The sequence below is a fragment of the Chiloscyllium punctatum genome, chromosome 3, assembly GCF_047496795.1.
Source record: "Chiloscyllium punctatum isolate Juve2018m chromosome 3, sChiPun1.3, whole genome shotgun sequence".
NCBI classification, from domain to species: Eukaryota; Metazoa; Chordata; class Chondrichthyes; order Orectolobiformes; family Hemiscylliidae; genus Chiloscyllium; species Chiloscyllium punctatum.
Window position 1 is genome coordinate 80923573 of NC_092741.1, and position 20488 is coordinate 80944060.

Here is a 20488-nt window from a genome sequence, read left to right on the forward strand (position 1 = left end):
ATTGAGACTGGCTCTAATGCAACAAGGGGTATGTCGGGTTCAAAGAGATCAATTGCGTTAGGGGATTCTCCAGTCCAAGGTATAGACAGACGTTTCTGTGGCCAGCAGCGAAAAATCAGAATAGTGTGTTGTTTCCCTGGTGCCAGGATCAAGGATGTCTCAGAGGGTGCAGAATGTTCTCACGGGGAGAGGGGTCAGCAAGAGGTCATTGTCCACAGTGAAACCAAGGACATAGGAAGGGAAAAGGTTGAGAGTCTGAAGGGAGATTACAGAGAGTTAGGCAGGAATTTACAAAAGGAGGTCCTTGAGAGTAGTAATATCTGGATTACTCCTGGTGCTATGAGCTAATGAGGGCAGGAATAGGAGGACAGAGCAGATGAATGCATGGCTGAGGAGCTGGTGTATGGGAGAAGGATTCACATTTTTGGCTCATTGAAATCTCTTTCAGGGTAGAGGTGACCTGTACAAGAAGAATGGATTGCACCTAAATTGGAAGGGGACTAATATACTGGCAGGGAAATTTGCTGCACCTGCTGGGGAGGATTTAAACTAGTAAGGTGGGGGGTGGGACCCAGGGAGATAGTGAGGAAAGAGATCAATCTGAGATTGATACAGCTGAGAACAGAAGCGAGTCAAACAGTCAGGGCAGGCAGGGGCAAGGTACGACTAATAAATTAAACTGCATTTATTTCAATGCAAGGGGCCTAACAGGGAAGGCAGATGAATTCAGGGCATGGTTAGGAACATGGTACTAGGATATCATAGCAATTACGGAAACATGGCTCAGGATGGGCAGGACTGGCAGCTTAATGTTCCAGAATAAAAATGCTACAGGAAGGATAGAAAGGGAGGCAAGAGAGGAGAGGGAGTGGCATTCTTGATAAGGGATAGCATTACAGCTGTGCTGAGGGAGGATATTCCTGGAAATACATCCAGGGAAGTTATTTGGGTGGAACTGAGAAATAAGAAAGGAATGATCACCTTATTGGGATTGTTTTATAGACCCCCCAATAGTCAGAGGGAAATTGAGAAGCAAACTTGTAAAGGAGATCTCAGCTATCTGTAAGAATAATAGGGTGATTATGGGAGGGGATTTTAACTTTCCAAACATAGACTGGGACTGCCATAGTGTTAAGGGTTTAGATGGAGAGGAAATTAAGTGTGTACAAGTACATTTTCTGATTCAGTATGTACCTACCAGAGAAGATGCAAAACTTGACCTACTCAAGGGAAGTAAGGCAGGGCAGGTGACTGAGGTGTCAGTGGGGGAGCACTTTGGGGCCAGCGACCATACTTCTATTCGTTTTAAAATAGTGATAGAAAAGGATAGACCAGATCTAAAAATTGAAGTTCTAAATTGGAGAAAGGCCAATTTTGACGGTATTAGGCAAGAACATTTGAAAGTTGATTGGGGGCAGATGTTCGCAGGTAAAGGGACGGCTGGAAAATGGGAAGCTTTCAGAAATGAGATAACGAGAATCCAGAGAAAGGATATTCCTGTCAGGGTGAAGAGGAAGGCTGGTAGGTATAGGGAATGCTGGATGACTAAAAAAATTGAGGGTTTGGTTAAGAAAAAGAAGGAAGCATAGACAGGATAAATTGAGTGAACCCCAAGAAGACTATAAAGGAAGTAGGAGTATACTTAAGAGGGAAGTCAGGAAGGCAAAAAGGGGACATGAGATAGCTTTGCCATATACAGTAAAGGAGAATCCAAAGGGTTTTTACAAATACGTTAAGGACAAAAGGGTAACTGAGGTGAAAATCGGGCCCCTGAAAGATCAGCAAGGTGGCCTATGTGTGGAGCCACAGAAAATGGGGGAGATACTAAATGAGTATTTTGCATCCGTATTTACTGTGGAAAAGAATATGGAAGATATAGACTGCAGGAAAATAGATGGTGACATCTTGCAAAGTGTCCACATTATAGAGGAGGAAGTGCTGGATGTCTTGAATCCCCAGGATCTGATCAGGTATACCCAAGAACTCTGTGGGAAGCTAGAGAAGTGGTTGCTGGGCCTCTTGCTGAGATACTTGTATCATCAATAGTCACAGGTGAGGTGCAGGAAGACTGGGGGTTGGCAAACGTGGTGCCACTGTTTAAGATGGGTGGTAAGGACAAACCAGGGAACTATAGACCAATGAGACTGATCTCACTGGTGGGCAAGTTGTTGGAGGGAATCCTGAGGGGCAGGGTGTACATTATTTAGAAAGGCAAGGACTGATTAGGGATAGTCAACATGGCCTTTGTGCTTGGGAAATCATGTCTCACAAACTTGATTGAGACTTTTGAGGAAGTAACAAAGAGGATTGATGAGGGCAGAGCGGTAGATGTGATCTATATGGACTTTAGTAAGGTGTTTGACAAGGTTCCCCATGGGAGACTGATTAGCAAGGTTAGATCTCATGGAATACAGGGCGAACCAGCCATTTGGTTACAGAACTGGCTCAAAGATAGAAGACAGAGGTTGGTGGTGGAGGGTAGTTTTTCAGACTGGAAGCCTGTGACCAGTGGAGTGCCACATGGATCGGTGCTGGGTCCTCTACCTTTTGTAATTTACATAAATGATTTCGATGTGAGCATAAGAGGTACAGTTAGTAAGTTTGCAGCTGATACCAAAATTGGAGGTGTAGTGGACAGTGAAGAGGGTTACCTCAGATTACAACAGGATCTGGACCAGATGGGCCAATGGGCTGAGAAGTGGCAGATGGAGTTTAATTCAGATAAATGCGAGGTGCTGCATTTTGCAAAAGCAAATCTTAGCAGGACTTATACACTTAATGATAAGGTCCAAGGGAGTGTTGCTGAACAAAGAGACCTTGGAGTGCAGGTTCATAGCTCCATGAAAGTGGAGTCGCAGGTAGAAAGGATAGTGAAGAGGTATTTGTTATGCTTTCGTTTATTAGTCAGAGTATTGATTACAGTAGTTGGGAGGTCGTGTTGCAGCACTATAGGACATTGGTTAGGCCATTGTTGGAATATTGCGTGCAATTCTGGTCTCCTTCCTATTGCAAAGATGTTGTGAAACTTGAAAGGGTTCAGGAAAGATTTACAAGGATGTTGCCAGGATTGGAGGATTTGAGAGATAGGGAGTGGCTGAACAGGCTGGGGCTATTTTCCCTGGAGCGTCAGAGGCTGAGGGGTGACCTTATCAAGGTTTACAAAATTATGAGGGGCGTGGCTGGGGTAAATAGACAAAGTCTTTTCCTTGGGGTCGGGGAGTCCAGAACTAGAGGGCATAGGTTTAGTGTGAGAAGGGAAAGATATAAAAGACACCTGAGGGCAACTTTTTCACGCAGAGGGTGCTATGTATATGGAATGAGCTGCCAGAGGAAGTAGTGGAGACTGGTACAATTGCAACATTTAAGAGGCATTTGAATGGTTGTATGAATTAGAAGGTTTTGGATAGATATGGGCTGGGTGCTGGCAGGTGGGACTAGATTGGATTAGGATATCTGGTCAACATGGACGGGTTGGACAGAAGAGTCTATTTCCATGCTGTACATCTCTATGACTCTAAATGAGATAATGAGAATCTAGAGAATGTGTATTCCTGTTAGGGTGAAAGGAAAGGCTGGTAGGTATAGGGAATGCTGGATGACTAAAGAAATTGAGGGTTTGGTTTAGAAAAAGAAGGAAGCATATATAAGGTGTAGACAGGATAGATCGAGTGAATCCTTAGAAGAGTATAAAGGCAGTAGGAGTATACTCAAGAGGGAAATCAGGAGGGTAGAAAGGGGACATGAGATAGCTTTGGCAAATAGAATTAAGGAGAATCCAAAGGGTTTTTATAAATACGTTAAGGACAAAAGGGCAACTAGGGAGAAAATAGGGTCCCTCAAAGATCAGCAAGGCAGCCTTTGTGTGGAGCTGTAGAAAAAGGGGGAGATACTAAATGAGTATTTTGCATCAGTATTTACTGTAGAAAAGGATATGGAAGATATAGAAAGTAGGGAAAAAGATGGTGACACCTTGTAAAATGTCCAAATTACAGAGGGGGAAGTGCTGGATGTGTTGAAACACATAAAAGTGGATAAAGCCCTAGGACCTGATCAGTTGTACCCGAGGACTCTGTGGGAAGCTAGAGAAGTGATTGCTAGGCCCTTGCTGAGATATTTGTATCATCGATAGTCACAGGTGAGGTGCCGGAAGACTGGAGGTTGGCTAATGTGGTGCCACTGTTTAAGAAGGGTGGTAAGGACAAGCCAGGGAACTATAGACCAATGAGCCTGACCTCGGTGATGGGCGAGTTGTTGGAGGGAATCCTGAGGGACAGGATGTACATGTATTTAGAAAGGCAAGGACTGATTAGGGATAGTCAACATGGCTTTGTGCATGGGAAATCATGTCTCACAAACTTGATTGAGTTTTTTGAGGAAGTAAAAATGAGGATTGATGAGGGCACAGCAGTAGATGTGATCTATATGGACTTCAGTAACCCGTTTGACAAGGTTCCCCATGGGAGACTGATTAGCAAGGTTAGATCTCATGGAATACAGGGAGAACTAGCCATTTGGATACAGAACTGACTCAAAGGTAGAAGACAGAGGGTGGTGGTGGAGGGTTGTTTTTCAGACTGGAGGCCTGTGACCAGTGGAGTGCCACAAGGATCGGTGCAGGGTCCTCTACTTTTTGTCATTTACATAAATGATTTGGATGCGAGCATAAGAGATACAGTTAGTAAGTTTGCAGATGATACCAAAATTGTAGGTGTAGTGGACAGCGAAGAGGGTTACCTCAGATTACAACAGGATCTGGACCAGATGGGCCAATAGGCTGAGAAGTGGCAGATGAAGTTTAATTCCAATAAATGCGAGGCGCTGCATTTTGCGAAAGCAATTCTTAGCAGAACATATACACTTAATGGTAAGGTCCTATGGAGAGTTGCTGAACAAAGAGACCTTGGAGTGCAGGTTCGTAGCTCCTTGAAAGTGGAGTCGCAGGTAGATAGTGAAGATGGCATTTGGTTTGCTTTCGTTTGTTGGTCAGAGTATTGATTACAGGAGTTGGGAGGTCATGTTGCAGCTGTACAGGACATTGGTTAGGCCACTGTTGGAATATTGCGTGCAATTCTGGTCTGCTTCCTATCACAAAGGTGTTGTGAAACTTGAAAGGGTTCAGAAAAGACTTACAAGGATGTTGCCAAGGTTGGAGGATTTGAGCTATAAGGAGAAGCTGAACAGGCTGGGGCTGTTTTCTCTGGAGCGTCAGAGCCTGAGGGGTGACCTTATTGAGGTTTACAAAATTATGAGGGGCATGGATGTGGTAAATAAACAAAGTCTTTGCCTTGGGGTCGGGGAGTCCAGAACTAGAGGGCATAGGTTTAGTGTGAGAAGGGAAAGATGTAAAAGAGACCTAAAGGGCAACCTTTTCATGCAGAGGGTAGTACGTGTATGGAATGAGCTGCAAGAGGAAGTGGTGGAGGCTGGTACAGTTGCAACATTTAAGAGGCCATTTGGATGTGTATATGAATAGGAAGGGTTTGGAGGGATATGGGCCAGGTGCTGGCAGGTGGGACTAAATTATGTTGGGATATCTGGTCGGCAAGGACGGGTTGGACTGAAGGGTCTGTTTCCGTGCTGTACATCTCTATGACTCTTTGACTCTATGAGGTGTTCTAGCAATGAGTCACAAAAGATGAGTATGTAGGTAGAACAATTACAAAAGCTAATTGAAAGCTTTCCTTCATTCAGAGAAAAATTAAACATAAAGAAAAGGATGTTTTGCTTGTGTTCTATGTTGAGGCCTCAAGAACTGTGCAGTGTTGGTCTCCTTTTTCAGGAAGGACATGAATGCATTGGAGGTAATTGAGAAGTAGTTTACTAGATTGATAACAGGCATGAGTAGATTGTCTTAAGAGGAAAGGTTGGACAGGCTAGGATTGTTTCTGCTTGAGTGTGGAGGAGTGACTTGCCTGAAGCATACAAAATCCTGAATGGTCTTGACAAGAGAATGTTTCCTCTTGTGTGAGAGTTCAGAAAGTGGGGGGGGGGGGGGGGGGGGGGGGGAGGTGGGAGCTGTTTAAAAATTATGCATCGTTCTTTCAGGACAGTAACATGTCAAGTTTTTTTTCTCTCTGAGTTTGTGAGTTTGGAACACTCTCAGATCTCATTGGAGGACATAATTGAATAGTGAAGATAGATTCTTGTTACACAAGTGAATCAAAGTTATCAGGAATGGTCGGAAATGAAAATACAAACAGACCCAATAAGATCATATGTCATGACAGAGTTGGCTCAGGACACTGAAAGGCTGACTTTGGCTCCTAATTCTGAGTTTCAAAGAAGAGCAAATGGACTCAAAACATTAATTCTGTTTTTGTCTCCATAGGTGCTGCCAGACCTGCTGAATTTCTCAACCACTTTCTGCTATGACTCTAAAAAGTTTAGATCCTCATAAAAAGTTTTTAAAAATTGCTTTTGTATTTCTTTAGTCAATCACACATTGACTGATCAATGGAACAATCATCTGATCATCATCATACTATGACCAAGGCTGCATGAATGACTTTTTCAATCAAAAAAAAGTATAGCTTCAATTACCAATGGATCTACTGTTCACAAATATTTTATGGTCTATGCATAAGTGATTATGTTGCTCCAATGAAAACTAAACAAGATTTTAAATACTTATCTTTATGAGCTAGGTATCTTTCAAGTATTTCCAAAATTCAATGTCATCAAAGGTTAGAAATATGAATATTCAGAAATATGAAGCCAAATGTTTTTCAATATGCACTACATTTATTTTCTTGTTATGTCCTCTCAGATTCCTTGGAATAATCACCATCTATCAAAAAACTCAATTGGAGAAATTATAATGACTTGCCTCCATGCAAAACGTCCATTGGCTCCAGATTTTGGCACTTAGATATCAAGAGTCTCAGCTTTACCCACCTCACTTGGGGTGGATCCGAAATAGAGTTATGGGACTCAAAACATTATCTCTGTTTCTCTCTTTATAGCTGCTGCTAGACCTATTGAGTTTTTTTTCCTGTTTTTATTTCAGTTCTGTCACACCCACAGCATTTGCTTTTATTATGAATTTCTATTGCACTGAAAGTTGGACTTGTGATTTATTTTCACAGTGCAGTGCCTCAACCTTGAATGCTCGTCCAAAGCTGACCCTTCATTGACAGAGTAACTTTGTGACAATTAATATTTTTCTTCTATTTTTCTTCAGTTGTCAATTAATAGTGGACGACGAGGATCAAACAACAGATGATTGTCCCACAGAAGAATCCGTCCATCCCAAAGGAAAATTCTACTTTGGAGGTTCAGTCCATGACCAATATGTTAACTTCACAGGCTGCATCAGCAATGCTTACCTCAGCAGGTCAGAGCTTCTTTATTTCTTTGTTATGTCACTGCATAAAAGATTCATGACAGGTTCTTCAGAACAACTAATATTGCCCTGATCATGTTAAATCATTTAAAAAAAAGGGCAGTGCCGCGGTGTTTGGAAGAAACGTTTATTAGATAGCTGCTCAGGGACAAAAACTGTTTCAGTGTTGCTTTTTGCAAAATAAACACTATTTTGTTATTCACAAAAAATGGAAGGAAAGTGAACCCCTGTTCACTTATCAGTAGCATTATACAAAACAAGTGCATATGTCATGGTAAATCCAGTGCTCCTACTTTTCACAAGGAAATAAGCTTTTGGCTTTCAACACAGTTGATCTGAGTGATTTCTTTTGTTATAATTTCAAATTAAATATTTCCCTCCCAGTATCATAGGGAACTGAGTTGAATATTCTGCAACAATGGGTGTTTAATTGAAACAGGCTTTCTAAATAAAACACGATACAGATATTACAATTTAAATTTCCATTTATTTACCCTGTCTTATGTAATTTAAATACAAAACTGTTGCTTTTCCTAAATGTAGTTAATTGTAATAAAATAATGACCAAACAGAAATAATACAAATTATAAATTTTCTCATAAACAACATGTTTAAAAGTGAGCACACTGTCCCTTCAGATTAACTTATATAGTTTAATAGCCAGGGTTGAGAAAAATAAAATTGAGGCAGTGCAATAGACAATTTTGCATTGTCTCAACTTTACAAAAAAATGGGTGGTACTGAGAGCCAGATTTTGCAGTCCCACAGTGTTGCCAGGCTCAGAAACAAAATAGCTACAAAGGTGAAGTGCTGCCTGTTGTTCTGCTTCCAACAGTTTTCACTGTCATAGGAAATGTTCCAGGCCATGAACTCCATGCACATTGATTTAGAAGCTATAGAGTCATAGAGATGTACAGCATGGAAACAGACCCTTCGGTCCAACTGATCCATGCTGACCAAATATCCCAACCCAATCTAGTCTCATTTGCCCAGCTCCTAGTCCATTTCCCTCCAAACCCTTCCTATTCATATATCCATCCAGATGCCTTTTAAATGTTGCAATTGTACCAGCCTCCACCACTTCCTCTGGCAACTCATTCCATACACTACCACCCTCTGCATGAAAAAGTTGCCCCTTAGGTCTCTTTTTATATCTTTCCTTTCTCACATTAAACCTTTGCCCTCTAGTTTTTGACTCCCCCACCCCAGGGAAGAGACTTTGTCTAATTATCCTATCCATATCCCCTCATGATTTTGTAAACCTCCATAAGGTCACCCCTCAGCCTCCAGTGCTCCAGGGAAAACAGCCCTAGCCTATTCAGCCTCTCCCTATATCCTCCAACCTTGGCAACATCCTTGTAAATCTTTTCTGAACCCTTTCAAGTTTCACAATATCTTTGCAATAGGAAGGAGACCAGAATTGCATGCAATATTCCAACAGTGGCCTAACCAATGTCCTGTACAGCCGCAACATGACGTCCCAACTCCTGTACTCAACATCCTGACCAATAAAGGAAAGCATACCAAACGCCTTCTTCACTATCCTATCTACCTGCGACTCGACTTTCAAGGAGCTATGAACCTGCACTCCAAGGTTTCTTTGTTCAATAACACTCCCTAGGACCTTACCATTGTGTATAAGTCCTGCTGAGATTTGCTTTCCCAAAATGCAACACATCACATTTATCTGAATTAAGTCCATTTGTCACATCCCAGCCCATTGGCCCATCTGATCAAGATCCTGTTGTAATCTGAGGTAACCTTCTTTGCTGTCCACTACACCTCCAATTTTGGTGTAAACTGCAAACTTAATAACTATACCTCTTATGCTCACATCCAAATCATTTACATAAATGATGAAACTTAGTGGACCCAGCACCGATCCTTGTGGCACTCCACTGTTCATAGCCCTCCAGTCTGAAAAACAACCCTCCCCCACCACCCTCTGTAGTCTGCCTTTGAGCCAGTTCTGTATCCAAACTATCCAGTTCTCCCTGTGAGATCTAACCTTGCTAACCAGTCTTCCATGGGGAACCTAGTCAAACTGGAAAAGCGCAGCAGGTCAGGCAGCATCCAAGGAACAGGAGAATCGACGTTTCGGGCATAAGCCCTTCTTCAGGAATGAGGAAAGTGTGTCCAGCAGGCTAAGATAATAGGTAGGGAGGAGGGACTTGGGGAAGGGGTGTTGGGAATGCGATAGGTGGAGGGAGGTCAAGGTGAGGGTGATAGGCCGGAGTGGGGGTGGGGGCGGAGAGGTCAGGAAGAAGATTGCAGGTTAGGAAGGCGGTGCTGAGTTCGAGGGATTTGACTGAGACAAGGTGGGGGGAGGAGAAATGAGGAAACTGGAGAAATCTGAGTTCATCCCTTGTGGTTGGAGGGTTCCCAGGCGGAAGATGAGGTGCTCTTCCTCCAACCGTCGTGTTGCCATGGTCTGGCGATGGAGGAGTCCAAGGACCTGCATGTCCTTGGTGGAGTGGGAGGGGGAGTTGAAGTGTTGGGCTACGGGGTGGTTGGGTTGGTTGGTCAGGGTGTCCCAGAGGTGTTCTCTGAAACGTTCCGCAAGTAGGCGGCCTGCCTCCCCAATATAGAGGAGGCCACATCGGGTGCAGCGGATGCAATAGATGATGTGTGTGGAGGTGCAGGTGAATTTGTGGCGGATATGGAAGTGTCCCTTGGGGCCGTGGAGGGAGGTAAGGGGGGAGGTGTGGGTGCAAGTTTTGCATTTCTTGGGGTTGCAGGGGAAGGTGCCGGGAGTGGAGGTTGGGTTGGTGGGGGGGTGTGGACCTGACGAGGGAGTCACGGAGGGAGTGGTCTTTTCGGAAAGCTTTTCTCGGGGCTCAAGGGCGGAGGAGTGGGAAGTGGAAGAGATGCGGTGGAGGGCATCGTCGACTACGTCTGGGGGGAATTTGCGATCCTTGAAGATGTCGACGATGCTCTCAACCGCCACCAGGACAGAACCCCACTGGTCCTCACCTACCACCCCACCAACCTCCATGTCCAACGTATCATCCGCCGTCATTTCCGCCACCTCCAAATGGACCCCACCACCATGGACATATTTCCCTCCCCTCCCCTATCAGCTTTGTGGATGTATCTACTAGAGAAGATTCACAACTTGACCTATTCTTGAGAAATAAGGCAGGGCAGGTGACTGAGGTGTCAGTGGGAGAGCACTTTGGGGCCAGCGACCATAATCCTGTTAGTTTTAAAATAGTGATGGAAAAGGGTAGACCAGATCTAAAAGTTGAAGTTCTAAATTGGAGAAAGGCCAATTTTGACGGTATTAGGTAAGAACTTTCGAAAGCTGATTGGAGGCAGATGTTCACAGGTAAAGGGACGGCGGGAAAATGGGAAGCCTTCAGAAATGAGATAATGAGAATCCAGAAAAAGTACATTCCTGTTAAGGTGAAAGGAAAGGCTGGTAGGTATAGGGAATGCTGGATGAGTAAAGAAATTGAGGGTTTGGTTAAGAAAAAGAAGGAAGCATATGTACGATATAGACAGGATAGATCGAGTGAATCCTTAGAGTATAAAGGAAGTAGGAGTATACTTGATAGGGAAATCAAGAGGGCAAAAAGCGGACATGAGATAGCTTTGGCAAATAGAATTAAGGAGAATCCAAAGGGTATTTACAAATATATTAAGGACAAGAGGGTAACTAGGGAGAGAATAGTGCCCCTCAAAGACCAGCAAGGCGGCCTATGTGGGCAGCTGCATAAAATGGGGGAGATATTAAGTGAGTATTTTGCATCAGTATTTACTGTGGAAAAGGACATGGAAGATATGGAATGTCAGGAAATAGATGGTGACATCGTGCAAAATGTCGATATTGCAGAGGAGGAAGTGCTGATATCTTTAAACATGTAAAGGTGGATAAATCCCCAGGAACTGATCAGGTATACTCTAGAACTCTGTGGGAAGCTAGAGAAGTGATTGCTGGGCCTCTTTCTGAGATATTTATATCATCGATAGTCACAGGTGAGGTGCTGGAAGACTGGAGGTTGGCAAATTTGGTGCCACTGTTTAAGAAAGGTGGTAAGGACAAGCCAGGGAACTATAGACTAGTGAGCCTGACCTTGGTGGTGGGCAAGTTGTTGCAGGGGAATTCTGAGGGACAGGATGTACGTGTATTTGGAAAGGCAAGGACTGATTAGGGATAGTCAACATTGCTTTGTGCATGGGAAATCATGTCTCACAAACTTGATTGAGTCTTTTGAGAAAGTAACAAAGACGATTGATGATGGCAGAGCAGTAGATGTGATCTATGAACTTCATTAAGGCGTTTGACAAGGTTCCCCATGGGAGACTGATAAGCAAGGTTAGATCTCATGGCATACAGGGAGAACTAGCCATTTGGATACAGAACTGGCTCAAAGGTAGAAGACAGAGGGTGGTGGTGGAGGGTTGTTTTTCAGACTGGAGGCCTGTGACCAGTGGAGTGCCACAAGGATCGGTGCTGGGTCCTCTATCTTTTGTCATTTACATAAATGATTTGGATGTGAGTATAAAAGGTACAGTTAGTAAGTTTGCACATGACACCAAAATTGTAGGTGTAGTGGACAGCGAAGAGGGCTACCTCAGATTACAACAGGATCTTGACCAATGGGCTGAGAAGTGGCAGATGGGGTTTAATTCAGATAAATGCGAGGTGCTGCATTTTGGGAAAGCAAATCTTAGCAGGACTTATACACTTAGTGGTAAGGTCCTAGGGAGTGTTGCTTAAGAAAGAGACCCTTGGAGTGCAGGTTCATGGCTGCTTAAGTGGAGTCGCAGGTAGATAGGATAGTGAAGAAGGTGTTTGGTATGCTTTATTTATTGGTCAGAGTATTGAGTACAGGAGTTGGGAGGAAAGATGTTGTGAAACTTGAAAGGGTTCAGAAAAGATTTACAAGGATGTTGCCAGGGTTGGAGGATTTGAGCTACAGGGAGAGGCTGAACAGGCTGGGGCTGTTTTCCCTGGAGCGTCGAAGGCTGAGGGGTGACCTTATCAAGGTTTACAAAATTATGAGGGGCATGGATAGGGTAAATAGGCAAAGTCTTTTCCCTGGGGTTGGGGAGTCCAGAACTAGAGGGCATAGGTTTAGGGTGAGAGGGGAAAGATATAAAAGAGACCTAAGGGGCAACGTTTTCACACAGAGGGTGATACGTGTATGGAATGCGTGTGGGACTGGTGTCAAATGTCAGCCAGATCAGTTAATCTTGGCAGGTTTTCCTCCTTGAATGACATTGTGTACTGGTTGTGTGTTTTATTGTTGTCACCATCACTGAGGCTAGCATTCTATTCCATATTTATGAATTGAGTCTAAATTCCATGAGTTGGTATGGTGGGATATGAACCCATATTTTCAGATCAGTAGTCTCTGGATTACTAGTCCATTACCACTATGCCACACTCCACTTTCACTTCTCTTTACGTTTCTGGCGTACAAATGGATAAGCCAAGGCTGTCCTGAGGGCATCTCACTCTGCAATGCATGAAAATCCCATCTGCCAGTCTAGCTGGAATGGAGGGGGAATTGCTACATGAGGAATAATTCTGCCTGTTTTTCCTCTTGGGGAAAATCAAGCCCTTGACATTTTTCAGAGGATTTGCTTCAGTAAGATACTAAAGTTCAAAATGTAATGATTCCCACTCAACTTGAATTAAAAGCATAGTCATTCCAGGATATGCCACATTGTTACATTTTAAGTGAACAAAATGTTTATACAACTCACAGCAATTTCTTGTTCAAGTTCCTTCAGATATAATTTGAAAGTTCACGTATGTTATTTTGATGTCTAAACTGAAAACAAATGGAGGGACATTACTTTAGGTGTTTCTAGTAATAACTTCCCTCAGGGCCTTTTCTGCAGTCCCTCTAATAGCATGCAGCTCAACAGGAGGATAATTATATTTAAAAAAGCATTATGCTAGTCACGGTTGTGCTGTTGTGTGCCTGCTGCCCTTTTTAAATATCATCAGATGTGAAGCTCATGACCCTTTGCAGAGAGGCACAAGTCCCTGATTAAATACCCGTGTTGGAAATAATTTCAAACGTAAAGAGCGGCAGTTTTGACAGTGCAGCCATGTAAAATGGGTGACAATAAATAGGCAGCCTAGATGACATCTCTCCTGACGTCTTTTTAAGTTTCGCGAGCTCGAGATTTTCAGAGAAAAAAAATGATTGAATTACAAAATATGGTTCTAAAAAGTACTTGTTTCAGAAAAAAATTTGACGTCATGTGTAATGAAAGCAGAATTTGACTTTTTGGTCGCCGCAAAGCACTGGCATTAGTCATGATCATGTATTTTAGAACTGCTTGCTGTTTTAGGACATTGAGAAACAATTTGCTAACTCTTGCAAATTTTCTGAATTGATATATCAATAATGATATCAAAGAGATCCTTGCTTAACAGAAGTTCAAGGTATTTGTGGAGTTCTACCACGTGAACATTTGGCTGTTATCTTTAAACTATCATAGGGTTTTGCAATGAAGCATCTGTTGATTCTATATCAGTTGAAAAGATAGGAACTAAAACATGTAAATGTAGCTGTGAGAGTTCTGGATGACCTGTGAATATTGTCCATGTAATCTTACATGGAAAATGCAGTCTGTAGTTCAACTACTTAAATCCTAGAGCTAAAGAGATAACCTTTTGAATGATCAGAGGTCAAGACTTTGTTTTGTTCTAAATAGGATGGTCTTGCAGTACAAGATATTGCATTAAACTTTACATCTTCAAAGGATTGGAAAATGTGACTTGCTGGGATCAGTGAAATAAATATGGTGAATATTTTAGGTATTGGTTTCTGCAAACAAGATCTTCATCTTGAAACCTAAATTTTGAAACCTAGTACCTATTGTTAAGAGCATGTTAACTCCAAAATTTTGCACAAAATAAGTATTTATAGGTGCTAAATTAATGGCAAATGATGTAAATATTTCACAAACTAAAACAATAATAAAACACTGCTCAAACTACACAAAGTGTTGCTTCAGGGGCTTAGAAGTTAAAAACTTCCAAACTGCACAAAACAATATGGAAGACAAGCGGAATGATTTCAATGGCCAGGATTCTGTCAGGCCACAGAGAACCAGCAAGCAATCTACAAATTCTGTGGGTGATGCCCATCAGAGTCCAGTGTCTCTCAGGCACTGCAGGGGCCACCAATTCTGCATGATCGAGGCTCCCTGTGGTAAATGTCCTGCCTGCTGAGAGCTGCTAGGCAGACAGAGGCTGGCAATATGTTATGTCATGTCCCCAATGCCAGCGGGAGTGGTGATTGCTGATGCTGACATCACCCCGCCCCCCCTCCCCAAGAGTTCCAGAATCATTTTGGCACTTAGCCACAGGTGAATGAAGATGGGATGGTAGGGTGAAGAGTCACAGAAGAGGGGATGTCATAATCTCTGAGCCAGCATTAGTTTGTCATGGAATAGGAATAGTAGGTGCCACTCATTCATTAAAGTGAACTTCATGCCATTTGGAAATTTGCATCAATCCCATCCACCCCTCTGCCTTAGTGGAGTGGCTTTGCTATAATCAGGGTACTGATATGGGGCCTCTCTCATGCTTACGTACGTCCAGGCATTATTTTTCCCACTGTGATGGGTTGCATAAAACCGAGCTCACTTGTAATATCAAGGTAACAGCTCAAGAACACTCAGTGAAACAAAGGGAAAACAACAGATAGAGGTGGTCTTTTTACATTCACTCATGGGATTTGGTATGCCTAGCTGGCCAGCATTTATTGCTCATCCTTTGTTACCCTTGAAAAAGAAATGCTGAGCTTCCTTCTTGAACCACATGCAGTCCATATGCTGTATGTTGGTGCATAATGCTGTTCGAGAGGGAATACAGCTCACAACATGGTGCTACTAATGAGTGATCAACAGCATGAATGCTCTGTGAATGACAGGATTTTCATGTTTTTCATTGGGTGATAGATATTTCTTTTTAATATGTTGAATAGGTTACATGATACATAGTAATTTGTGGATTTTCTGCAGAAAGCGCTTGTGGGGAAATTGACAGATTTTTTTTTCTATTCTGTAAATGCTGCAGAACAGAGAAAGATATTGCAGTAGAAGATTTCCAGACATATGCTGAAAAGGTACAAACCTCTCTGCATGGCTGCCCAGCTGAAACTCATCCAGCTGCAATTATTCAGAGACATCAAAAGTATGTTGCTAAAGCCAAGAGAGGTCGAGGTAGAAAGGTAATAATTTCTTGTCATTTGGTACTTTCACTCATCAAAGTTTTGGTAACTTTCGTAAATGTAACAGCTATTATGTACTTTCCCAGACATCTTTGCTGGTTTTTCACATTGCCTCAGTGAAGTGATCCTATTATAAAATAAATGTTTATTAATAAACAAACCTAACTTGTCGTGGACTTAAAACTTTAATGATAAGTATTTTATGCATTCACTGATACCAATTTATTGAAGCTTTCTTCAACTTCCTGAATTGCTGCATAGGTGCCCATAATTTACTAATGGATATTATTTGTAAGAAATTGAGAATATCTCCACACTCATAAATAGTCATCAACATAATACATTATTGGAGGTAGCAATTAGAAGTCTACAGAGTATTGAATTCTGCATATCCTGAAAAACGTTTGACAAAACTAGCCATGGCAGATTGTTCATAACAGCAAAATATTCAAAATGAGGGGCAACTTGTTAATAATTGGGGAAATTATAAGAGCTATTCATTGTTTTTTTTTGTTAACATAGAAATAGCAATGTTGAATCAGTTCAGTGTCCAGGAAAGGATGTTGAAGTGAATGGTATGAATGAATTGAAGAAGTAAATAAATGTGTTTTAGAGAATCAAGCGGGAGCATGAAAAGATTGATTCAAATGGTGGTTTATTGTTCCTAAACATTTTTTAGGATAGACCTAAAATTTGGGTCTATCTGCTTGCTTGGCATCTCAGGTAATTGAGTTGCCTGGCTGCAAGAAAAACCTCATGGGGAGGAATTAGACCCTTAACAGTAGATGCCTGATTTTTGATTAGTAAGTACATTTCAAATGTCCTTTTGGCAAAAGCAAAAGCACATCAATTTGGTTAATGGAAAGTGAAATGAAAACAAAATCATTGCTGGAAAATTCACCAAATTAGACAGCATCAATGGCAAGAAAAAACAAGCTAACCATTTAGGTTGATTAGCTTTTATCAGGACTGTATTAATGGGCCATGTGCTCCATCCTGCCTGACATTTCTCTACATTGCATTAAGGTGGTGCAGTGTCAGGCACAGAATAGTAAGGTTTGCTCTGTTATGATGAAGTCATGTAGCACACGCATTATCAGAGTGGATACTGTTGACTTTCACAATCTAAAGTGTCATTTTTCAAAAAGTGAGTTTCTACACATGGTGCATTTGTTCGATAAGAGTGCAGGTTATAGAATCAATCTGATGGTGTTACAGTCCTGTATCAGACTACTTTTTCTTTCACAGAATGTGGGCATTACTGGCAGAGTGAGCATTTGTTATTCTCCCATAATTGCCATTTGAAGTGGCTTACTAGACCACTTCAAGAGGATAACTAAATATCAATCACGATACAATATATCTGGAGTTATACACAGGCCAGACCAGGATGGGATGGCAGATTTCTTTCCCAAAGGGACATTCATAAACCAGATGAGTTTGACAACAATTGGTGAAAGTTTTCTGGTGACCATCACTGAAACTAAGTTTCTATTCCAGGTTCTGTTTTAATGGTTAACTTTAAATAAAATGAAAAACACACATTCCCACTTGGCAAGGCCTCCATGCAAAAGCAAAACCTCACTTAAGAAAGTCTGCTAACTATATTTACTTGGGAAAATTGCAACATCAACTTCCTTCAATAATTCCAGATACAATAGCTGTCAATTAACTTTATTCCAAATACTTTATTCACTTTGTTTTCAAATGTCCTTTTGGCAAAGGTGAACAGTGGTACAGCAGAATTACGAAAAGTTTCAGTGGTCCACAGTGGAAAGGCAAAAGGAAATGACCTACATGAAGAGGCACGCTGCTATCTACCAACTCATCCCAAGACAATCCAACATGCCCACCAATATGGCGGCATTCCTAACAGTCGACAGGAGATTTTTGGAATCCCTGAATATTTCAATCGCAAGTGAGTAAATAGAATTATTTATGATATATATTAATGATTTGGATAATATAAAGTAGGTAGGAAGATAAGTACTGATGATGACACAAAGAGTTGACTGAGGTTGTATATACAGGTTAAGTGAATGGGCAATAACTGAGAAGAGGAGAAAGTGAGGACTGCAGATGCTGGAGATCAGAGCTGAAAATGTGTTGCTGGAAAAGCGCAGCAGGTCAGGCAGCATCAAAGGAGCAGGAGAATCAACATTTCGGGCATGAGCCCTTCTTCAGGAATGATTCCTGAAGAAGGGCTCATGCCCGAAACGTCGACTCTCCTGCTCCTCGGATGCTGCCTGAACTGCTGCGCTTTTCCAGCAACACATTTTCAGCAATAACTGAGAAGATGTCATATAATGTGTGAAAACATGTGACAGTGTCAAAAGAAGGGAGGACACAAGTTCATCAACTCAGCAGCTATGTACCCAAACACACTTCACGGCTCTACCCAGAACTCATCGGCACACATGATGTTTACAAATAAGAGCCACATTTGTTCTGTTGCTACCTGAAGAAACATACAAGATTGTTGAAAGGAATCAAATAGCCCAGCCACGCTCTTTTCTCAGGGTGACCAAGTACTGGCACAGAGCTACAATATGACTGCCAAGTGGGTATCTGACAAGGTCCTGGCCCAGCCAGGTCCCAAATCCAACACCGAGTCAGGATGAGATCATGTGGCAAAGGCAAGCTGTCAGCGGTTAACGGCACAGCCTCAAGTGTTGAAGCTTCCAGAACTGCAGGGTTTTAAGAAGGGGCCTCTGTCTCAGTTCCTGAAGGATGCACATTGACCCCGGAGCAACCCTCCATAACCAGTGAGGATATCGCCCTTGTGAAATAGACTTTGGTGCGCCCCATAGGGACGAGCTCACTGTACCTCATGTTCCACTATCCTTTTGGTGAATCCCTTAGGAGAATTAAGAAAACAGCCACCATGAACAGGCCTCCCACCTCCCCCCACCCCCCCACCAAATTCTAATTAAACTGAGCCTCCTGTTTGTAATATCTAACGGAAATCGTGCATCATGTCCATGTAAATAGTTTTGCTGCTTGGACATACAGATTGTGTTTGGAATTATGTAAACACTGGATTGTTTGTTTAAGGGGAAGTTTGAACGTAAAGGGAGAGGCTTGTTACGTATTATAAATGATGCATATTATGTTGGGGCAGTGTCACTTTAGGCAGTGAGTTATATGATCACTGGTGAGTCACAGTGTTTGCGTTTTTTAGAGTGCACAGTTACAGAATAAAACCTCCCTATTGCGTTGCAGCAAGTGATGAGTTTGTATGTTTTAAAGTCTGACTGAAGGCTGGTAACTGTCCAGTACAGAATAATATGATATTTAGGGATTTAACAGGGGATTTGTGAAGAGGTTTTTTCCCCCTTGTGGAAGCATCTAATACTGATCTCAGAACAAGAAGTCACCCATTTAAGATAGAGATGTGGAGAATTTGTTTTCGTCATAGAGTGTAATAGATCCATGGAATCATTTGCTGCACAGGGTAATCAAAGTTGAGCTATTAAGTATATGTCAGGTTGAAATAAACAGAGTTTTAAATAGTAAGGGAATCAAGGGAATGGAAATGAGGCAGTAAAGTGGAGTTAAGGATTATCTGATCAGCCAGGATCTCATTGAATGGGAGAGTGGAGCTGCTGAGTCAAATGGCCAACTTCTACTCCTGTGTCCTAATGTCTTCCAAAGATCCTTTCATTATTATGTTAATCTCAGTGCTAACGTGAAGTGCATTTAGAATAGTGTTCCTATTTGTGGAAGGATAATCTGTGTATATTTATCAAGCAATACAGGGTAGATGTAGAATCCTCAAGCTGACAACATTTGTAGCTAATCTTTTTCAGGGGCAGGGGATGGGCATATTTAAGTGTTTTATTTTAGAAGCTGTTTCTATGCGTGTTTTTCGCATTCCTGCAGTACAACGTCACCATTTTTTTGCTGGGTTTCTCTAATGCTCAATAATGTGGAAATTAATTGATTCTGCCTACAGTTTGCATATATTCCTTGGTAGAACACGTGGAAATTCCTTTAAGAGAGCAAGATCCTTTACATCCAGGTCCCAGCCTAAATTGTGACCTTTGATGTGTGCTCCCACTGGTACTGTGCCTGAAGAGTGGCAAAATTGTCTGAGATTTTCACCTCTAAGACATTCTGATGGTCCCAAAGTAGCTTACGCTCCACAAAGGTAAAGGAAAAATCAATGCATCGAAATGAATTCATTTTATTTATTATGATGGTGTTGTATTTTCAGGTCCCACTTCTCTGTCAGCATCAGAACTAAATCTTCACATGGACTTATATTTTATGTGGCGAATAAAGAAGAAGACCAGTTCATGACACTTTTCATTGCCCGTGGTCACCTTATTTACTCATTCAGTAATGGCCGTGAAAAATTGAAATTAAGAAGTTTAGAGAAATACAATGATGGTCTCTGGCACAATGTAAGTGAGACAAAAATATTGTGAGAATGCTTTCCAGTTCTTTTCTCTTTGAAAGAACATAGTGCCACTGCACAGTGATATATCTGTAGATATGTGATATACATATCCATGTTCAACCTGTCGTAATGTAAAAACAAAGGTATTTTATTGAGAAAATACACCGTACTACTGTGTTTGTAATCAGCGTATCAGCATTCAGTTTATACTTGCACTCTTATATTAGTGGCATTTTCACAATGTACAAAGATGGATTGGATGCATTTTGGTCCCAGTTAGAAATCCTATTTTCCCTTTTAGTAAAAGTAAATTTTCGTTCTAAACCTATATTTTGCCCGTAACTCCTGTTTCAAAATATAGAGAACTAAATGAATCCTTATATTTTTATTCAAACTAAGTGTGTTTATTTGTGTGTGACCCACCCTGAGAAAGCCATTTTTGAACTGGCCTTACTTACCTCTGCACTAATAGAACCATTAAGTGAGGTATATGAACTAAGGAGATTCACTATCACTAAAATAATATATTAGCTGGGTAGCATC

The 20488-nt window shown here is 41.8% G+C and overlaps 1 protein-coding gene across 1 annotated transcript in view; it reads left to right on the plus strand.

Annotated features, from left to right (window-relative positions):
- The window catches only part of lama4 (laminin, alpha 4), a 173070-nt gene that overhangs the window by 132951 nt on the left and 19631 nt on the right, over window positions 1-20488 (plus strand). The window contains exons 31-34 of the mRNA XM_072555716.1: window positions 7181-7333; window positions 15390-15543; window positions 17268-17461; window positions 19760-19949. Coding sequence (XP_072411817.1) covers window positions 7181-7333; window positions 15390-15543; window positions 17268-17461; window positions 19760-19949 — 691 coding nt within the window. The remainder of the gene's footprint in view (window positions 1-7180; window positions 7334-15389; window positions 15544-17267; window positions 17462-19759; window positions 19950-20488) is intronic.